Source organism: Stegostoma tigrinum, chromosome 27, assembly GCF_030684315.1.
Source record: "Stegostoma tigrinum isolate sSteTig4 chromosome 27, sSteTig4.hap1, whole genome shotgun sequence".
NCBI classification, from domain to species: Eukaryota; Metazoa; Chordata; class Chondrichthyes; order Orectolobiformes; family Stegostomatidae; genus Stegostoma; species Stegostoma tigrinum.
The window spans coordinates 40,010,904-40,031,177 of NC_081380.1; the positions used below are offsets into that span (position 1 = coordinate 40,010,904).

At 44.7% G+C, this 20,274-nt stretch overlaps 2 protein-coding genes across 6 annotated transcripts in view; both read right to left on the reverse strand.

Annotated features, from left to right (window-relative positions):
- Window positions 1–935: 935 nt before the first annotated feature.
- On the reverse strand, window positions 936–19,987 carry LOC132211026 (multidrug and toxin extrusion protein 2-like). Of its 4 annotated transcripts, XM_059655365.1 has the most exons (9): window positions 19,708–19,987; window positions 11,875–11,983; window positions 8,810–8,885; window positions 8,633–8,702; window positions 8,468–8,560; window positions 5,123–5,255; window positions 3,216–3,310; window positions 2,384–2,465; window positions 936–1,348 (listed from the first exon to the last, which is right to left on the reverse strand). In XM_059655365.1, the coding sequence occupies exons 1-9, from the start codon at window positions 19,879–19,881 to the stop codon at window positions 1,110–1,112; spliced, it is 1,071 nt and encodes a 356-aa protein (XP_059511348.1). In that variant the 5' UTR covers window positions 19,882–19,987; the 3' UTR covers window positions 936–1,109. The 4 variants fall into 4 exon arrangements, with proteins under 4 accessions (XP_059511348.1, XP_059511347.1, XP_059511349.1 ...); XM_059655364.1 differs by having other exon boundaries at window positions 8,468–8,702; window positions 19,714–19,987; XM_059655366.1 differs by lacking the exon at window positions 8,468–8,560.
- The window catches only part of LOC125464434 (multidrug and toxin extrusion protein 1-like), a 60,928-nt gene continuing 54,445 nt past the window's right edge, over window positions 13,792–20,274 (reverse strand). For both annotated transcript variants that reach the window (XM_059655348.1, XM_059655347.1), the window contains exon 19: window positions 13,792–13,848. The gene's annotated coding sequence lies outside the window, so the exon portion shown is untranslated. The remainder of the gene's footprint in view (window positions 13,849–20,274) is intronic.

A 20,274-nucleotide genomic window follows, 5' to 3' on the forward strand; every position in this document is an offset into this window, starting at 1 on the left:
GTGGCACTGAATAGAGCTGGGGCTATTTTCCCAGGAGTGTTGAAGGCTGAGGTGTGCAATTCTGGTCTCCCTGCTATAAGAAGAATGATATGAAACTTGCACGTGTTCAGAAAAGATTTACAAGAATATTACCAGGGTTTGAGCAATTGGCAGATGCTGAATAGGCTGAGGCTATTCTCCTTGGATCATCAGATGTTGAGGGGTGACCTCCTGATAGAGGTTTATAAAATCATGAGGGGCATGGATAGGGTAAATAGCCAAGATCTTTTTCCCAGGGTTGGGGAGCCCAAAGGTGAGAAGGGAAAGATTTTTTAGGGGCATAAGAGGCAACTTATTGACACAGGGGGAATGCATGTATGGAATGAGCTGTCAGATGAAGTGGTGGAGCCTGGTAAAATTACAACATTTAAAAGGTACCTGGATGGATATATGAATAGGAAGGGTTTAGTGGGATATGGGCCAAATGCTGGCAAATGCAACTAGATTTATTTAGGATATCTGATCAGCATGGGTGAGTTGGACCAAAGGGTCTGTTTCTGTGCTGTACATCTCTCTGACTCTCTGACATAGGAACCTTCCAACAAAGTTCATTCAGCAAATACCATAGAGCTATCGCAGTACTATGGAGAATCAACAGTGGGTTCTACCTGCAGCAGTGGAGCTGTGTGTTCCCTGGTGTTCTTCAGCTCTCCCATTTCCTGAATGCAGACTCCTGAATCTCCTGCTCTTAAAGGCTCTGACCCACTAATTTCAACAAGGTACCTGTAGAATGTGAAGGAGGATGCTGGGACAATATTTAAAGCTGACTACCTCCACTCCATCATAGGTATGCACGGTCTGCTCACAGAGGGATAGATTACACACTCAGGCTCAAAACTGGAAAAAGGGCTTTTCAAGCCCAAACCTTAAAATTATTCAAACGTGATAACAATTGATCAAGTCATACTTGAAAATGTGTTAAAATTTATTTCTTTACGATATATTTGAGAGTTGATCGGAGTTGATCAGTAGTAAAGGTTTTTTGTGTGAGTGTTTTCCTTTGGTCACACACTCACTATTCCTGTTGTGGTGAGTAACTGTGCTCTTGTCTCTCCATTGGTCACTGGTGTCTACATGTCCTTTGCGAGAATGAAGTGTATGGTCAGTCCAATGGCCAGGATCACGGGTCCTGAGAGGAAGAAGAGGCCTCGGCGAATGATCATTTGCTTTGTGGACAGGATTTCTCCGACTGTGGTAACTCCAGTTTCCAAAAATGAAGATTCATCCATCACCTGGTCCTTGTCCACACTTGGTTCCAATTGCAAAACACTAGACATCAGAACCATAGCATCATTTCCTGTGTCCTCCTCTGTGAATGAAACTTACAGTGAGACATTGAAAGCACATGATGGTACGGTTTGATCCATTTTCTGAGGAGCAGACCATTGATCTCCAATTGCCAATTCCCCATGATCTAAATAAAAGGACCCGTCCTGCCAAAAGTACAGGGACTAACCTGAGCTTCCAACTTTCTTGTTTTTTACTCCTTCAATAGTCTACCTTCTCACCACCTACAGACTGTTGTCTCGATAGCCCTTCAGAGACAGGTGAAGGGGCCAGTCCAACTCAGTAGATTCATCAACACTTTACCTTCCTTTGGATTTCTGCTGACTGTTCATAATCCAACTGGGATTTTTGCCTCTAACAGAGTGCTAGCTCAGGACCATCATCACAAAACTGTGCAGACACACAGTCAGCAAGCATACCAAGGTCTAGGCAATGTTTAGAGACCATAACATTGGCAGATTTGATGACAGCTGAGCAGAATTTTCCGCATTTTCTCTCAACTGTTCCGAGGGAGTAAGCAATCTGGCAAGTCAGCAATTACTGTCCATCAATGTTTGAGAGAGTGGTGGTGGGCCTTCTCCTTAGTCAATTCTAGCCAATAGTCAGTTCTAGGAATGAACGCAGCAAACCAGAAATAGCCTCCCACCTCACTTACGTGTGTCTATTGCCAGTTTACTATGGATTATACAATGTTTACTTCCTTATATCTGCTTTCACCTGACAGTAGCACTCCTTGAAAGTTTGTGATTTCAATAAAACCTGTTAGACTATAACCTGGTGTCATGTTACTTCTGACTTTGTCCACCTCAGTCCAACACTGGCACCGAGACATTATCTCTGTGTTAATCACAGATTGTGTAGTTAAAGTTGTCACTGATCTCCAATATGGATTGAACTTCAAGCTTGGTAGTGAATCAGGATCAGGCACGTAATGATAGGAAATGTTTTACTGCCGTTAACATTGATGGATCCAGTGTTTTCTAACTTTGAATAACTGAATGAAATGTATCCAAGAATCTTCTCAATCAATTTTTATGAAGTATCATTCCTTTTTTACCTGTTGAGAGATCTTTTGTTTGACCACCAGAAGTGCTGTCTGAGGTGCCCAATCCTCTCATTGCCCCTGCATTAATCTGAGCCTTTGAATGAAACATAAAAATTGTTATGAGCAGTGAAGGAAGGATACATCAGAGAGAACGCTTTCTATACCAAACACTCTTCAACCGTATGATTTTGAAGCTGCTTTGAACATAACATTGTTGGCAGTTATTAATTATATTAATTAATTGTATAATTCGACCTCTCTGGAAATCTTTGAGTCATGCTTCCTGAGCTGCCCATTGTAATGATTTATTATGCAAAGCTCCAAGCAGATTGGGGGGAATTCACTTGATTCTAATGGAAAGTGATGATTCAGACCAGTCTGAAGATCAGTATTATTAATAGTTCGATTTAGCAACATCCATCCACCAGTGCAAGGTATCCTTAAAAGCAAGTTCTAAAGGTGAGCAACACAATCAAATGTTGGTTTGATCTTAGCAGGCCGAGCAGCATCATAGGAGCACGATGATGCTGCTTGGCCTGCTGTGTTCAGCCAGCTCTACACCTCGTTATCTCAGATTCCCCAGCATGGACAGATCCTACTATCTTTGGTCTGACCTTAGTTGGAATTACAGAAGCTCTGTAAGCTTTCAGGTACATTTTGCCTACTTCATCATCTGAGGTGATGGCACACTGTTTGTCGAAATCCTGGGCATTGTATGGGACACTGACTTCTCATTCTGCCAGCTGGGTTTGTGGCATGGTCTGAGGAGACAAGGGACAGTGGGGGAAGAAAGGAATATTCTACTAAAAACATTGGCACGATCACCTCTACCACCTGCACTTACCTGTTTGGCAGTTTTCTTCCAGTCGAGTCTGCAAATCACTGTCAGAAAAATAATGGATTGTACAGACGCACAAAGCACTATTCCACACCAGAGACCTGCAAAACAATAGCGTGCAGTGAGTATGGAGAGAATGTGGTTGGGATTTTCCATCATTCCTACTCTTTCAGTGAACCCTTTCACCTTTATCAGATGCCCCCATCTGGCCTCAGCACCTGTGGATTTGGGATGTGAGCAATTCAGCCAGAGATCCCACTCCCAATGAATATCCAACATTCTGTGGTGGAAATGCATGTGTGTGGAGTTTGGGCGAGCTGTGATGCTCACTTCCTGTCAATATTCCACGTTTATGGGTTTGATTGAAAACTGGCCGTGGGATCAAGGTGCTGCATGAAGTAATAGCTCTGAAAGGGTCAACGTTGAAGATTGAGTTTAAATTCTACACAAACTAATAATGTCATAGGGACTTGGGTGTGGAAAGGCAGAACATCTTAAGGTTTTGAGATAATCAGACCTATTAGCCTACATTTTCCAATATTTTAACAACAGTGTCTAACTTACTAATGCAATTGTACCTGATTGCCATGATGCTATAAACCATATCACGTCTGGGGCAGAAACTTTTCCTGGACAGATTAGTTGGGGGTTTCCCTCTGATTTGATATGATTTATTACTGTCACATATATCGAGTTACAAACAAGTGTTGTCTTACATGTTTTACAGGCAGGTCGTACTATACAAGTGCATCAGGGTAATAGAACAGAGTGCAGGATACAGTGTTACAGCTGCTGAGAAGGTGCAGAGAGAGAGCGATGTTAACAGTAAAGAGGTCCATTCAAAAGTCTGGTAACAACTTTCAACCAAGTAGACCCAGTAGATCCAGTCAGAAATGGGATGGTGGTAGCAATCTTTATAGGAACATATGAACAGCAGTGGGCCATTCGAGCTTGTTCCACCATTCAATGAGATCATGCCTTTGCTGAACAATAATTTTTCTGTCTCTGATTTAAAATTAACAGCGAATCCAACATCCACCGCCATTTGTGGAAGGGAGTTCCATAGGTTTATGACCCTTTGTGTGTAGAATTAAATCATTTAAAAAGGCACCTGGCCGGGTAAATGAACAGGAAGGGTTCAGAGGGATATGGGCCAAATGCTGGGAAATGGGACTGGATTTATTTCGGATATCTGGTTGGCATGGATGGGTTGAGCCGAAGGGTCTGTTTCTGTGATGAACATCTCTATGACTCAATGAGTCTGAAGTGCTTCCTAAAAGTGGCTTTCCCAGCCACATGTTGTTGCTGTTTGGAATTACATGTGAACATGATACAGCGTACTACGTATAATGGGACACAGTGATTGGAACTAGCCTCAAACTTGCACATTTTACAACTGGACACAACTGAGAGCCCCCACAGTACTGAAGAACCATGCAGCAAAACTAACTCACTCCCAACTCAGTTTTTTTTTACAGCTACAAAACTGGCTTCAACCAATAATTTGTAACCATAAAGATCATCATCATCAGAGAATCCTTACAATGTGGAAACAGGCCCTTTGGTCTAACAAGTCCACACTGACCCCCACAGCATCACCCCCAGACCCATCCCTCTATAACCCGCCTAATCTACACACTATGGGCAATTTAGCACGGCCAATCCAACCAGCCTGCACATCGGGGTGAGAAAACTGAAGTCAGCGATTACTACCAATCATTAGTAAAGTGCTGAGGGCCATCCGAAGCACATGTACATAGTATTCACTTGTGCTCCATACCAGAGGTAGAACTTCCAATTACAAGTGCTCGCCAGTGTTGACCTTGTGATGGAACAACGTCCCTCGTGCCTTATAAAAGTGGGTGGATAATTGGCAAAGAAGAACAAAGGAGGGAAACTAATGAAATTCATACCAAATACGCCAAGATTTGCAGCAAACATCAAAGAGATTCCAATGGGAAACCCAATCAGGTAATATTCAACCAAGTTGCCAAAAGCGCCTTGTTTTTGCTTCCCAGCTCCTCTTAACACTCCACCACACACACCCTGCAAAATAGACAAACACAACATATTACAGTGATCACACAACATTTCGCTCCCACTGATGGGAAACAAAACCTAACAAATTATCGTGGCATCAAATACTTCTTCATCAATGGATGACATTTTGAAAATGATCACTGATGTTACGTCGGGAATGGGGTAAAGCAGCTTTCGCCGAATCTGTACAGTGTGGAAACAGGCCCTTTGGCCCAACAAATCCAGGTGGACCCATCCCCCTGTAACCCACCTGAACACTACAGGTTATTTAACACGGCCAATCCATCCTAGCCTGCATATCTTTGGACTGTGAGGGGAAACTGGAGCACCCGGAGGAAACCCATGCAGACACAGGGAGAACATGGAAACTCTGCAAGGACAGTTGCATGAGGGTGGAATTGAACTTGGGTCCCCGGTGCTGTGAGGCAGCAGTGCTAGGCACGAAGCCATTCTCTTGCATTGTTAACATAAACATAACAAGTGGAAGCTCTTTTCTGAACTAATGAATTCAAGCCAGGCATGTGGTTGAAATATCTGCCCCATGATCAAATTGATTGTCAGAGTTGTGAAGGTTCTGAATGGCCTCGGCCTGCTTCTATGATCCAAACCGATGTTTGCTGTTGACTCTCTGGCAGCAGACTCCATTAGAATGTGATAGGATGGTGCCACCTTTTCTCCTCGAGAGTTGTATGTCACTGCTCTGGGCTGCGTGGTTCAAGCTGCTCTCAACATCTTTAGTAAAACGTCAGCAAAAAAGATCATAATTAAAATCACAGGGATCCCGAAGCAGAAGCGTTTATATCATTCAGAGACAACGTACAAAAATAGGAAATAGGAATAGCAGTAGGCCATTCAGCCCTTCAACTCTGCTGTGCCATGCAATAAAATGATGGCTGATCATCTAAATGCAGTACCGTGTTTCCACTTTCTCTTTATAACCGTTGATTCCTTTAGCCTTAAAAACGATATCCATCTCCAACTTGAAAATGTTTTTGGCCTCAACTACTTTCTGTGGCAGAGAATTCCACAGGCTCACCACTCTCTGGGTGAAGACATTTTTCTTCATCTCGGCCTCAAATAGCCTATTTTGCTCAGGGTGTGACAGACTTTGGGAATGAATGTTCTCAGATGCTACCCCCACTCTAGGTTCAGTGGACATATTTGTTTTCGCAGGTCATTGCTGAGCAGAGAATTCCGGGTTACCATCCTCCGAAGTTGCCCATTTAAAAAAAAACAGAAATTCACCAAAGTCCTGCTCTTTCATCAGAGAGAGACGACTGGGGGCAGTTTAACCTGAGGGTCATCACATCTCAGGTGAGGGGGGGAGGTAGAGAAGGTGGGACCTTCATGGTCACCTCGGCCTTTGTGGGAATTGAACCTGCACTGTTGACATCACGCTGCATCATAAACCTTACCCTTAAGGAAGCAACAATGGGTCCATTGGAAAATGTCGAGACAGGTGCCAAGGACATGCGAACTGTGCCAACTGAACCCCTGTCCCCCAATGTCATCAATGTCACCCATCCCTCCAATTTGCTGCCATGCCTCTGGGTGTTAGCAAGTGAGTGAACACAGCAACGTCTAAGGGGACTCAGGTTTTGCTGAAGATACTTGCAGGAAAATTAACCATTCCTCAACCCAATGGGTTCAGTACAGCGATGAGACAGATTTCTGTGCAATGGTTAGGAATCTTAGATATTTTCAACACACTGGATAATTCTAAAACAAATACCAACCTAATGGTGTCCTCACATTTATTAGATTCTGAGTTCAATGCAGAAATTGTTGCAATTTTTTGCAAGTAGTATATAACTTAACATTTGCAGCACCAGAACAAGCCATTTGATCCATACCACTGTTTATGCTTGACATAATCTCCTCCCATCCTCCTTTCCATCAATCTACTGATCCTTACTTTTACCGCGCTCACACAGGTTTATCAAGAATCATAAAATTCCTGCAGTGTGGAATGAAACCATTCAGCCCATCAAGTCTGCACCAAGCATCCGAACAGCATCCCACCCAAACTCAGCTACTTCCCACTCCCCATAACTCTGCTTGGGCAGCATGGTGGCTCAGTGGTTAACACTGCTGTCTCAAAGCTCCAAGGACCCGGGTTTGATCCCACCCTTGGGCGACTGTCTGTGTCAAGTTTGCACACCCTCCTGATGCCTGTGTGGGTTTCCTCCAGGTATTTACACAAAGCCTTTTTCCTGCATTCCCACTTCAATTTATCGGTGACTATCTTAAGTTTATTGCTGAGTCTCACCTGCGATTGGGAGTATTTTCTAATCTATCAGACCCTTTCATAATCTTAAAGGTCTCTATCAAATCACTGTGTAGCCTCCCTTTTGCTAACTGTTTCTAAATTCCTGGCCCCAAATCAGAGAGTTCATCAATGAACTTTCAGAAAAGTGTATTAATCGAAATATCTCCTTATTTTAGGATACTTAGGATGAAATGGAGTGGAAGCAAGAAGACCAGCACAGAACAATTGGGCTGAATGGCTGTAAAATTCCTTGTAAAATGAAATTGCATGTGAACCGAAGTGGAAAATGGAATATGACAGTAGATTGTGTTTAATACTTTGACAGGGCCTGGTTGTTATTGCCAAATCGGCATTTATTGTCAATGTCTAATGACCTTGGAGAGGGCGGTAGTGAGCTGTGTTCTTGAACCCCTGCGGGTCACAGGGTGTAAAAACACCCATAGTGCTGTGAGGAAGGCACTTCCAGGATTTTGACCCAGCAATAGTACAGGAATGGTGATATATTTCCAAGGCAGGATGGCGAGTGGCTTGGAAGGAACTTGCAGGGGGTGGTGTTCCCATGTATCTGCTGCCCTTGTCCTTCTAGATGGAAGTGATAGTGGGTTTGGAAGGAATTGTCAAGGAGCCATGGCAAGCTGCTGCAATGTATTTCGAAGGTGGTACACATTGCTGCTGCTGTGCTTTTGTTCCTGATGAAGTGAATGTTGAAGGCAGTGGCTGGGTTTTCAATCAAGCTGGTTGCTTTGCCCGAGATGACGTTGAGCTTCGAATGCTCGTTGAGCTGCACTCATCCAGGCAAGTGGGGAGTACACCATTACAGTCCTGCCTTGTGCCTTAGACATGGTGGTGGACAAGCTGAGAGGTCTTAGTAACTGAATTACTTCCTACATAATCTCCTGCTTCTGCCCAATCTTGCAGCCACAGTATTTATACAACCAGACCTGCTCACCTTTTGCTCAATGGTGACTCCAATGAAGCTAAAAGTGGGAGATTCAGTGACAGTAATGTTGTCTGGTAGATGTGCATTGTCGGTGACACTTGACTGAAATGCAAAAATAAATCTAAAGTAAAGGAGTGAACATTTACAAGCAGAAACAGACACTGAAATACTCACCGCAGTAGCATCGAATACGTGAAAAGCAGAACATAATGGAACTACTTCTATAACTAAATGTAGAATTTCTCTGCAAAATGAAAAGAGGTGCATTAGAGAAGTTTCACATGATCTGGAATGCATTTTGTAAGTGGATTTTGTGAAGTATTCATGCTGTAGAACTTATGTTTTACTGACTTGTCACTGGTGAAGATATAGCCCACCACATTCCTTAGGGCTCCAATTATTGCTGCAGTTACTAAGGCGATGCAACCTGCAGAAGCAAGTTTAAAACACGAAGAATTCGCATCAAATGATCTCATCAAAGTTTCAGGCAACATTTTAAATAAGTTGCCATTCACTATTACTTTGTTATGTTCTTCTTTCATCCATTCCCATCATCGCCCCCCCACCCCGCTGCTGTAGAGGATGTCAAATCCCTGCCTGAATACAACTTGATGGACTCAGTCACACTTCATGCCATTCCCTCAACCTGTTCCAGGAACCTTCCTCCTGGTAAAGCCCAGGCTGTGGATATCACCTCACTGAATACAGTGGGGGAAGCATCAAAACACTTGGCAATAAAGTCATAGTGAATTGTCGTGGCTGGAATGTAGCAGCAGCAAATTTAAGCGCAGTCAGCTCCCACCAAATACAATATAAACATGACCAGCTTTCTGTGTTGATGGTGCTGATTGACAGATAAATGCTGATCAGCTCACTGGTGATAATGTCCCCACTCGTCTTCAATATGATGCTGTGGGTATCTCTAACATCTACCCAAGCAGAAAGTTGGAGCAATTGATTTAACGTCTCATCTGCAAGACAGCACATTTGACTGTGCAGCGCACCATCACTTGAGCGTCAGACTGCGTTACTTGCGCTCAAATCTTGGAGTGAGACTTGAGCCAAGGACCTTTTGAGTCAGATGCAAGACCACTCGACCACAGAACCATGGAATCCCGACAGTACAGAAAGAGGCCGTATGGTCTATCAGGCCTGTACAGTCTCTCTGGAGAGCATTCTACACAGACCCCCAACCTATCCCAGGAACCCTCAAGACCTCTGGTGAAGTGGTGCATTCCCACAGACACCTGGGAATCATTGCCCCAAGACCATCCAAAGTCGGGGAGCAGCATCTTGACACTCAGGAAAAAAATGGATGCCCAGGCGATAACAGCGACAGCAGCACTCTGCCACACCAACACCCTCCCCAACTCTATCCCGTGACCACCACCTTCCCCAAGTGTAACAGAGCCTGCGGTAGCTATTTGGTTCTGCACAGCCACCCTGAGAGTGGAAGAGAATCATCCTCATCTGTGAGGGACCGCCAATGCATGAATGATTTGCCGTGGCTAACTGACCTAGACTACATGCCTGGACACTTTGGGAAATTTATCATGGCCAATCCATCTGACCTGCACACTTCTGGACTGACCACAACCACAGCTGGATGTGAACAAGCCATTACAGTATAAGAACAGCAAAATGTGGAAACAGCCTTGGCGTGTGAGACAGAGCCAATGTTTCAGGTCATTGGCGTATGGTAAGGACTGGCAAAAATTAGAAATGGAACAGGTTTGTGAAGCTATGGAACACAGAGAGGAGTGGATAGAGTGAACCAGAAAACCTGTGATATCACGGAAAAACAGGAGTGATTCAATGATGTTTAAGGGTAGATGGTGCAAGGCAAAAACATTGGTGGCATCGGTAAAAGTAAGACCATAAGACGATAAGACATAGGAGTGGAGGAATGGCCATTCAGCCCATTGAGTCCACTCCGTCATTTAATCATGGCTGATGGGCATTTCAACTCCACTTCCCTGAACTCTCCCCATAGCCCTAATTCTTTGTGAGATCATGTAATGAAAGGAGTAATGGCAGGAAAGGTTGCCCTTCACAAGCTATAAAAGGCTCAAGGTCCAGGACAGAGAAAATGGAAGTACTGGTTATGATCTGAAATTGCTGAACACGGTGTTGGGGATTGGATGGCTGGAGAATGTCTAGATGGAAGATGAGATGCTGTTCCTCTAGCTTCTGTCAAATTTGATACAGGGATTGGACAGAAGTTCCTAATGTAACATGTTGAGCAGAGAACAATGCACGCTGACAATTCAGGCATGGTGAGGCAGGATTTGCACTGTTATCTAAGATTAACAGTTACTGCCCTGAAGGCAATATGCTGGCATGCTACACAGACAAGGAATGGTCCAGCTTTAATTCCTGTTCGCTCCTAATGAGCTGAGCTGAGCTGGGCTCTGAGTACAGTGCGTGATATGAAGTGAGGTAAATAAATTATAACATTGGTCTCAGTGCCCTTAGATGAGGGAGGGAGAAATACGGCCTGACCTTTACAGACTGTTTGTATTCCAGAAATCCTTATCGGCTTCATTGATGGCCTTCCCACCAACACAATGGGAACTCTTTGCTGATTATTTGCAGTTCGATTTCTGTCTCCTCCAATAAGAAAGAAGCTGCCACAAGGCTCTGCATAACTTCTAGTCTTGAAGTAGTAAATGACAGATGACATTTGCACCATCTCTGTGTCATTTCATGACTGTCTCAAACTTAACCCTTGACCTCAGACAGTGTTGAGGTGCCATGTCAACAACCCCCTGGCTACAAGAACAGGGCAGGGAATGGGCAGTTTGATCACCCAATGCCTCTCCATTATCTAACATCTCAAATCAATAGAGTAATAGAATACTCAACACTCACAAGGTGTCACCATCATCTGCTGCCCCAGGGAGGGAGAGGAGAGACAATGTAGAAGGGGCATCACCAGCAAATGGCCATCCAACTCCCACACCATCCTGCCTGGAACATCAATCATCACTCCATCATGGCCACTGGGTCAGAATTCCAGAATCGTGGAAGGGCCAGCACCAGAACAACTGAAATAAGGAGACCCACCAGCACCAACACCTTCTCAGGGAAAGTGATAATTGGAAATACATACAGCATTGGCAGAATAACCCAAAACAACAGGATTGATTTCAAAACCTTAACGGTCGTGCTTATTGTGTCGACATCGGGCTAGGGCAGAATCGAGACCAGCTGTTAGGGCAACTGCATTCAAATAGCCCATCAACAATTCCCATCCAACGCCATAAACAACCCCAGTTGGGAAGGTCATGGAGGATGCTGCCACCCAGAGAACTGTATCCCAATGAGAAGCCAAACTGTTCTGGAGATTTCAGACGGGTGATCATTTGAGAGAATGACCACAGTTTTGGTCAATGGGATGAAACAGTTGGACTCACCAATGCAGTATATAGTGACTTTGGCAGAGTTTACAGCCTGCTGAGGATTTCTGGCCCCCAACGCATTACCCACATGAAAAGTTGCAGCCACACTGTATCCTATAGCAATCTGGAAATGAAGATAAACAGTGATGTGGACATTAATGTCTGTTTTCTTCTCCCCTTTTAACCAGTTACTGGAAGTTAGTGTTCTACCAATATATCTGTGGGTGGCGAGCTATTTTCCCAGGCGACCACTGTTGGTGTCGTGTACTATTTAGCACCTCGGCCACGATGTGTCACTGGGTAGGGGCTGTTTGTGCAAATTGACCACCACCATTCACCCTCTATCTTTGCTTTTTCTCGGTCTATCTAGTGGTGACAGGATACACCATCATACGATTGTTTACAGAAGGGGCACTGTGCTGAGTTCATGAGAAGATTCACTGCATGGTAGCAATAAGTATAATCACATTGGGTCAGGCATAATTAACAGGACTTTAGGGAGTTGGTACCAGCTCCCTCCGAAAGTTAGAGTGGAACTCCTCACCTCTAATGTCAGACTATGTGTGGGATCAATCGAATGGGTGGAGCCAATGCAGCATGGTCATGTACCCCTTCATTATGTTATGTAACAGGTTGTTATATCACCAAACATATCAGAAAGGTCAGAGGTTTAGTCCTGTCTTTGGCTGCATTCCCCTGAGTTCACAGAACATAGAACACCACAGCGCAGTACAGGCCCTTTGGCCCTCGATGTTGTGCTGACCTGTGAAACCAAACTGAAGCCCATCTAATCTACTCTATTCCATTACTATCCATATGTTTATCCAATGACTATTTAAATGCCCTTAAACTTGGCGAGTCTACTACTGATAACAAAGTGTGTAGCTGGATGAACACAGCTCCAGTTTCCTCCCACAGTCTGAAGATGTGCAGGCTTGATGGATTAGCCATGGGGAATTCAGGGTAGCGGGGAATGGGTTTGGGTGGGATGCTCTTCAGAGGATCAGTATCAACTCAGTGGGCTGAATGGCCGGCTTCCAATCTGTAGGGATTCCAAATGGATTCTCATACGCTGTTAACAAAATTTGAAACAAATTCATAACACACTTGAATAGCTGGGTCAACGAGGTAACAAAGTGTGGAGCTGGATGAACACAGCAGGCCACACAGCATCTGTGCTCCTAAGATGCTGCTTGGCCTGCTGTGGTCATCCAGCTCCACACTTTGTTATCTCGGATTCTCCTGCATCTGCAGTTCCCATTATCTCTGATCTCAATAGCTGGGTCGTCTGGTGGAAAAGTCATGAGGTAAACAATTCATTTGCCATCAGGAGCATGAATTACTGAAGATACCGTTTCTATTCGTGTTTTTACAACTTATCTGCACAAGTGGGCAGAGCTAAGAAGTTTTACCCAATAACATTGTGTGGAGCTGGATGAACACAGCAGACCAGGCAGCATCGGAGGAGCAGGGAAGCTGGCGTTTTGTCTCTGGACCCAATAACATTGCTGTTTCCTGATGACATCCTGTTATGAGAAAGGGCCAACTGACCCAGGGAACACAAGATGGCAGGCTGGGCAGACCTGTGGAAAATGCGGTTTTGTGCTGCAAAATATGGTAAATGAATATGTTGGAGAATAAAACACATCAGGCTTTGAAAAGACCTTGTGAATTTTACATAAAAGCTAGGGATTGATGTTAAATTTCTAATCAATTTTTGTTCGGTTCCAATTGAAACATTGCATTCAGTCTGGACACCTCATTTTAACTGCAGCGAAAAAAGAATCTTTATTCTTCATTTGATGCCAAAAGTCCTAAGAGTCAAGTTACTTTGTGTTTTTGTTTTCTGAGGATATTTATTCTTTTCTGAAACATGCTTTATGTATGTAACTGCTGTACTGTATCTAATCTTTAGCCTTACCCTGTACGGTACTGTAATAATCTGAAATATGATCGTCTGGGCTCCAAGTTGAACTTCATTAAGTAGCCCTGTGAATGAGCCAAACAGCAAATGAAAATTAAATGCTTTCAGAGACTGGAGGTGAAATAAAACAGAAAATTCCAGCATTATTCAGCTGATCTGACAGGCAGCTCTTGTGGAGAAAAATAATTAATACGTGTTTGAGGTCACCTTATCCAGAAAGGAAATCAATCTTTACCGAAGGAAATAATTGTTGAAATAGAACGATCTTCCAAATGCCGCTGCTGTTATAAATCTAACCCCCTACCCGGATACTACTGTACATTTCTACTGCGGTGTTCCAGGCATGGCATCAGAGGAAATGCAGCAGGGCAGTGCCCACAGCGGGTTCGAGTTGGCGCAAGATATGGCCAACTTTTTCCAGCACTAACTTTATGGCAGGTTTAAAAGTCAAGTTTGAATGTCAGTGAACGGAGGGAGTGGGTGAGTGAGGGACTAGCTAAGTAGATGGGTTAGTGGGACAGTCGGGGGAGTAGGTGAGGTGGTCAAGTGGATAATAGTGTAGGTGGGTGAGATAGATGAGGTGAATGATGCTCTTTAGTGCCTAAATGGCAATGTGATAGAAATCGATAAGCAGTTAGAGATTGACGGGTAGTCAGGTTCAGGGTGTTAGTCAGCTCGAATCAAGGTTAGGTGGGCGGTGTTGACAGGGTAACCAAATGTTCGAGAGGGTTACTCTTAGGCCAGGCATTGAGTCAAATTGAGAATGCAGTCAAGTGGAATGGATAGTCATAGAGAATCATAGAGTCCCTCCAGTGTGGAACCAGACCATTCAGCCCATTGAGTTCACACTGACTCTCTGAAGGCCATCCCACCCAAACCCAACACTCTGCCCTTGTAACCCTGCATTCCTCATGGCCAAACCACCTAACCCGTCCATCCCTGAGGACTATGAGACAGTTTAGCATGGCCAATCCACCCCAACCTGCGCATCTTTGGACTGTGGGAGGAAACCGGAGCACCCGGAGAAAACCCATGCAGACACGGGGAGAATGTACAAACTCCACACAGACAGCGCCTGAGGGTGGAATCAGACCTGAACCCTGGTGCTCAGCTAAATAAAGAACTGATGCTCACTCTCTGGCGCCATCATCTGAAAATAATTGTTTATTTAAGATTTATTTGATTTAAGATGGTCGCAATCCAGAATATAGTGCAGAGCAGTAGCATGAATAGAATGGAATCCCTACAGCGTGGAAACAGGCCCTTTGGCCCAACAAGTCCACACCGAACCTCAGAGCATCCCACCCAGACCCATCCCCCTATAACCCACCTAATCTACACATCCCTGAACACTACAGGCAATTTGACATGGCCAGTCGACCTATCCTGCACATCTTTGGAATGTAGGAGGAAACCGGAGCACCCGGAGGAAACCCACGCAGACACAGGGAGAGCATGCAAACTCCACACAGACAGTCACCCGAGGCTGGAATTGAACCCAGGTCCCTGGCACTGTGAGGCTGCAGTGCTAACCACTGAGCTATCGTGGGAGAACAGGAAACAAAATTGGGTGATTAAGCGTGTTAGCACTCTTAGCTTTAACCAGTTCATCCTGAGGTTCTACATCATGTCCCCCATTGTCAGAAGGTGGTAAGAAATTGAGGATTAGTCAATCTTGACCAAGTGAGTAAACCAGCCACCAAACACTGGTAGAGGTAACCAGTCTGCAATGAGGTTATATCCAGTATTAGACACACTAATTATTTGATCATATCACCAACTTACATCAAACATTGATTTCAATGTGGACTTACAATTTGGAAAGTGATGGCATAATCAAATTCTTGACTTTCTGAATGGATGCAGAGGGACGTACAAGATTGGATACGGAATAATGGGAATCTTATGGCAGATACCAAGGAGTAAAAAGAACAGGAGCTTTTCAGTGGTATAGAAAGTGTAAGGGGTTGATTATAAAGGAAATTATTTCAAGAAATTGAATGAAGGGATGAGGAAACAGGTAAAATCCCAAAGTGTTTTATAAGTACATTGGGGCAAGAGGGTCATTAGAGCAAGAGTAGACACCTTTAGAGGCCAAAATAGTAATCTGTGTGTGGAATATGGAAGACGTAAATGAGTATTTTGCCGTTATATTCCCGACTGAAAAGGATGAGGTGAGTATAGAAATCATGTGGGAAACTTGAACAAATTACAATTGAGAGAGAGGAGGTATTTGCAGACTTAAATCATGGTTAAATCTCCAGGTTCAGATGAGATGTTACTAGAGAAAGCAAGGAAGGGGATTGCTGGGGTGTGATGTTACTTTTCAAATTCTCTTTTGCCAGAGGAGGGGTGTCAGAGGACTGGAGGACAGCTAAGTATTCAGGAAGGGCGCCAGGGATAAAACAAGAAACTACAGATCAGTGAGTCTAACATCAGGAATGCAGGAGGGTATGCCTGAAAGAATGGCATGAGTGCCTAAAAATGAAGTGCCAAGTTGGTGAAGCTACCAAAGTGGACTGTTTGTGTGCCAATCAGCATCAGCACCAGCTGATAGACAAGGCTAAGTCTATCCCACAACCAACAGGTCAGATTTAAGTTCTGGAGTCTGATCACATCCAGTTGTGAATGGATAAAATAAACAGAGAACTATCAACTAAACAGATGATTAAATGACTCACTCAATGAGGAGGATCCACAAATATCCCCATCCTCAATGTTTGGGGGGGGGTGCTGAAGATATCACTGAAAAAGATAAGGCTGAAGCATTCACAATAATCTTCAGCCAGAAATGCTGAGTGGATGATCCATCTCAGCCTCCTCCTGAGGTCCCAGGGTCACAGGTGCCTGTCTTCAACCAATTTGATTCACTCCACGTGATATCAAGGAATGGTTTAAGTCACTGAATCCTGCAAAAGTTTTGTGTCCTGAGAACATTCTGGGAAAGCACTGAAGACTTGTGCTCCAGAATTTGTCACTCCCACAGCCAAAGTGTTCCAGTACCATACCTAGTTATGCTTGTTGGAGGTCAGTCATCTCAGCTCCAGGACATCCCTGCAGGAGTTCCTCAGGGTAGTGTCCCAGATCCAACCATCTTCAGCTGCGTTGTTCCTCCGTCATACGATGTTTGCTGATGGCTCAAATATTTGGCATCATTCATAACTCCTCAGAGACTGAAGCAGCCTGTGTTCAAATGCAACAAGATCTGGACAATATCCAGGCTTGGGTTGTAAAGTGGTAAGTGACAATCATGCCACACAAGTGCCAGGCTATGGCCATCTCCAACAAAAGAGAACCTAACCATCAGCCCATGACATTCAGTAGCATTACCATCACTGAACACCCCTCAGTCAAAATCCTGGCATTTACCATTGACTAGAAACTGAATTGGACCCATCATATAAGTATAGGGGTTACAAGAGCAGCTCAGAGGCTAGGCATTCTGTGGTGAGTGCCTCACCTCCTGACCCCCCAGTCAGGCACAAGTCAGGAGTGACATGGCATACTCCCCACTTGCCTGGATGGGTGCAGCCCCAACAACACTCAAAAAGCTTGACACCATCCAGGGCAAAGCAGCCCACTAGATTGGCACTACATCCACAAGCATCCACTCCCTCCACCATCACACAGTGCTAGCAGATACACTGCAGAAATTCACTGAGGCTCCTTAGACAGCACCTTCCAAACCCACCATCACTTCCACCAACAGATACATGGGTACATCACCACTTTCAAGTTCCCCTCCAAGCCTCTCACATCATATTCACCCTGATTTGGGAATATATTATCATTCCTTCAGTGTCGCTGGTTCAAAATTCTGGAATTCCCTCCCTCAGGACATTGTGGGTCAACCCACATCATGTGGACTGACGAAGGCAGCTCACTCCCATATTCTCAAGGGCAACTAGGGATGGGCACTGAATACTGGCCCCAGCCAGCAACGCCCACATCTCCATGAATTAATAAATTGCAATTCAATGCCCAAATGGAGCATCCCTCCTGAACAGGAGACATCCTGTGAGCCCAGAAATGTGAAACATGTGAAATCACAAGTTTCTTGTGACCAACTCCAACAGTCCAACTGCATGTCTTGAACCATTGCAGGGAGAATACTCCTTGGTAAATTTGCTCAAGACAGGGTCAGGGACAGGGACAGGCTCCTGCAGCAGCCTTCACACTGGGGTCTCAGATCAAATCCCTTGTGAGCTTAAGGAGAGGCAGAAACACTGCTGCACATTCCTGGACTGATCAATACCCACTCAGCAAGCAAGAGCTCTTGTGGCACCATGGTAGTGTCTCAGAAGATCTGGGTTCAAATCCCACCCTCCCCTAAAGCTATTCAAACAGGTCTAAGAAGTTTGATTACCATACTCAGCAAAGATTATTGGCTTCAAAGAATTGCTTTTTTGCTAAACTGAAAACATCTTCACCTTCGCCTGTAGAGAGGAGAGCATCCACAATTACAAATGCTAATTTCAGAGTTGAGTGCCCGCACTCAGGAACACTGATCCACTCTCTTTCATGTCAGTGACGGAGAGCCGGTCACAGTCGCTACTGTCTTCAAAAACTGGCCTGGCTTCTACTCCTGATCTTGCCTGAGCTAGATGTACACACCGACCCATCACTGCTGCGGCCAAGAACAGAAGTCCTGACGGTAGAAGTTAAAATGCTCACTCCGCTCACTGTCCAGAAGATATGAACAAATATCCATTTGATGAGAGACTTGTACAAGTGTGCAGGAGCAGAGAGAGGCTGGGCTGGGGGAGAAAGGATGGTGAGGGGGGGTGGACATGTTTGAGGAGATTTTTGAAGGCACCAGAGCAAACCGAAAAGACAAAATGGAAGAGATCAGCGCCCTGGTAGCATCTGATTCACCTTATTTCCGTCTCTCTATCTGATTAACCCTGTTTCTCTCGACCTGGTTTCTCTCTCTATCTAATTAACTCTTTCTCCTCCACAGATGCTGCCAGACCTGCTGAGCTTTTCCAGCAACTTTGTTTTTGTTCCTGATTTACAGCATCTGCAGTTTTTTTTTGGTTTTTATTTTGTACAGACACTAACTGGAAGCCCCCCAGAGACTGTCAAAGCCTTTGTAAGGATGGGGTACATTCTCGGGTGGAACTAGCCCCGACTGGAATTTCTGCGCTGGGTGAGATTGCCCGGCTCCCAGCGCAATGTGCCCATATTTTGCCAGGACAATTTGTTGACGTGTCCACAGCGCCCTGAGCATGTGGCTTCACTCACTGCCTGTGTTTGCAATTCAAATCCTTCACCTATACCATCTGTGAGCCTGAAACAGTGAGGAAATCGTGAATTGCAACAATGCATGTTACTCCAAGCTCTGGGCTTTCTAATAAACTTCAAAGTCAGGGAATTAAAAAGATACAATTCTTAGAGTGAAATATTTCAATGGGCCATTTCAGTGTTTTACTCGTGGCTTTCCAAGTCGATATCACCTTCAGTAATCCGCTATTTCGTTCTTCAAACGTGAATGTACATCTTCATTGAAATACAACGAAGAGAATAATACAACGTATTTGTATTTAAATGTTGAATGAACTTTGTCCCAACCGATACAACACATTGTTGCTTCGAGATGACTTACCCCGAGATGGAAGGACTCTGTGCAATTTTAGGTGTAAGTATGCCCCCGACCCCCTGAAGGGTAAGTGCAGATGGGACTGACCCTGGTCTGTTACACACAGGCATGGCGGGGGGGGGTTAGAAATATGCAGGAAATTCAGAGGAAGCAGACAAGGATGGGCACAAGTCGAACTTCTTTTCTCAATTCTGGAGGAAATTCCCAACATGTTGGTCCCTTGACATCTATGTCTCCCCTTTCCCCCAACTGAGTCCCCCAGGTCACTGTGCCTCTCCAGCAGAGGGTTTAGCATTGTGCATTCTCCCATCCCGATGCAGTTTACCTTCACCTTGATCCAGAAATGTAAAGGGTCAGGGGTTCCTGTCTCCCTCCAGCTCGATATGTTTAGGAGCAGTAATTGTAGATGGCTGCGGCTCTCCAAAGTTACAACCGCAGGAGCAGATGTATTGCTCTCTGTGGGCACACTGGGGAAGTAGCTGTAGTGGAAAGTGACCATTTATGATCCTGAGCTACTCGATTCCCATCAGCTGGTCGCTGTAGAACCTAACACAGTTCTCAGAGTATCCAGACCGTGTCCAGTTCCACACATTCATTTACCGCCTCTTGTTATTGATTGAATTTTAGACTCTGCCACTAAATGCAACAGCTGACGCACAGTTGAATCAGTCCTGAACTCAACATGCAAATAGCAGAAAGCCTGGCCAATAAACTGGTCAGGGATAATAAGAACGGCCGATGCTGGAGTCAGAGAGAACAGTGTGGAGCCCCAGGAACACAGCAGACCGTTCTCCAAGGGCCCTGACCCGAAATTCAACTTTCCTGCTCCGCTCATGCTGCCTGGCCTGCTGTGTTCCTCCGGCTCCACACTGTGTTACCAATTAACTGGTGC

What these genes read in the sequence shown, in the direction of transcription:
- LOC132211026 (XM_059655363.1), bottom strand. Translation starts at nt 19,881, where the DNA reads ATGGTCACTTTCCACTACAGCTACTTCCCCAGTGTGCCCACAGAGAGC. An exon ending in ATTTCTGGATCAAGGTGAAG is followed by an intron (nt 11,984 to 19,707) that starts GTAAACTGCATC and finishes CTTCATTTCCAG; the next exon opens with ATTGCTATAGGATACAGTGT. An exon ending in GAGTCACCATTGAGCAAAAG is followed by an intron (nt 5,256 to 8,467) that starts GTGAGCAGGTCT and finishes TCTATTTTGCAG; the next exon opens with GGTGTGTGTGGTGGAGTGTT.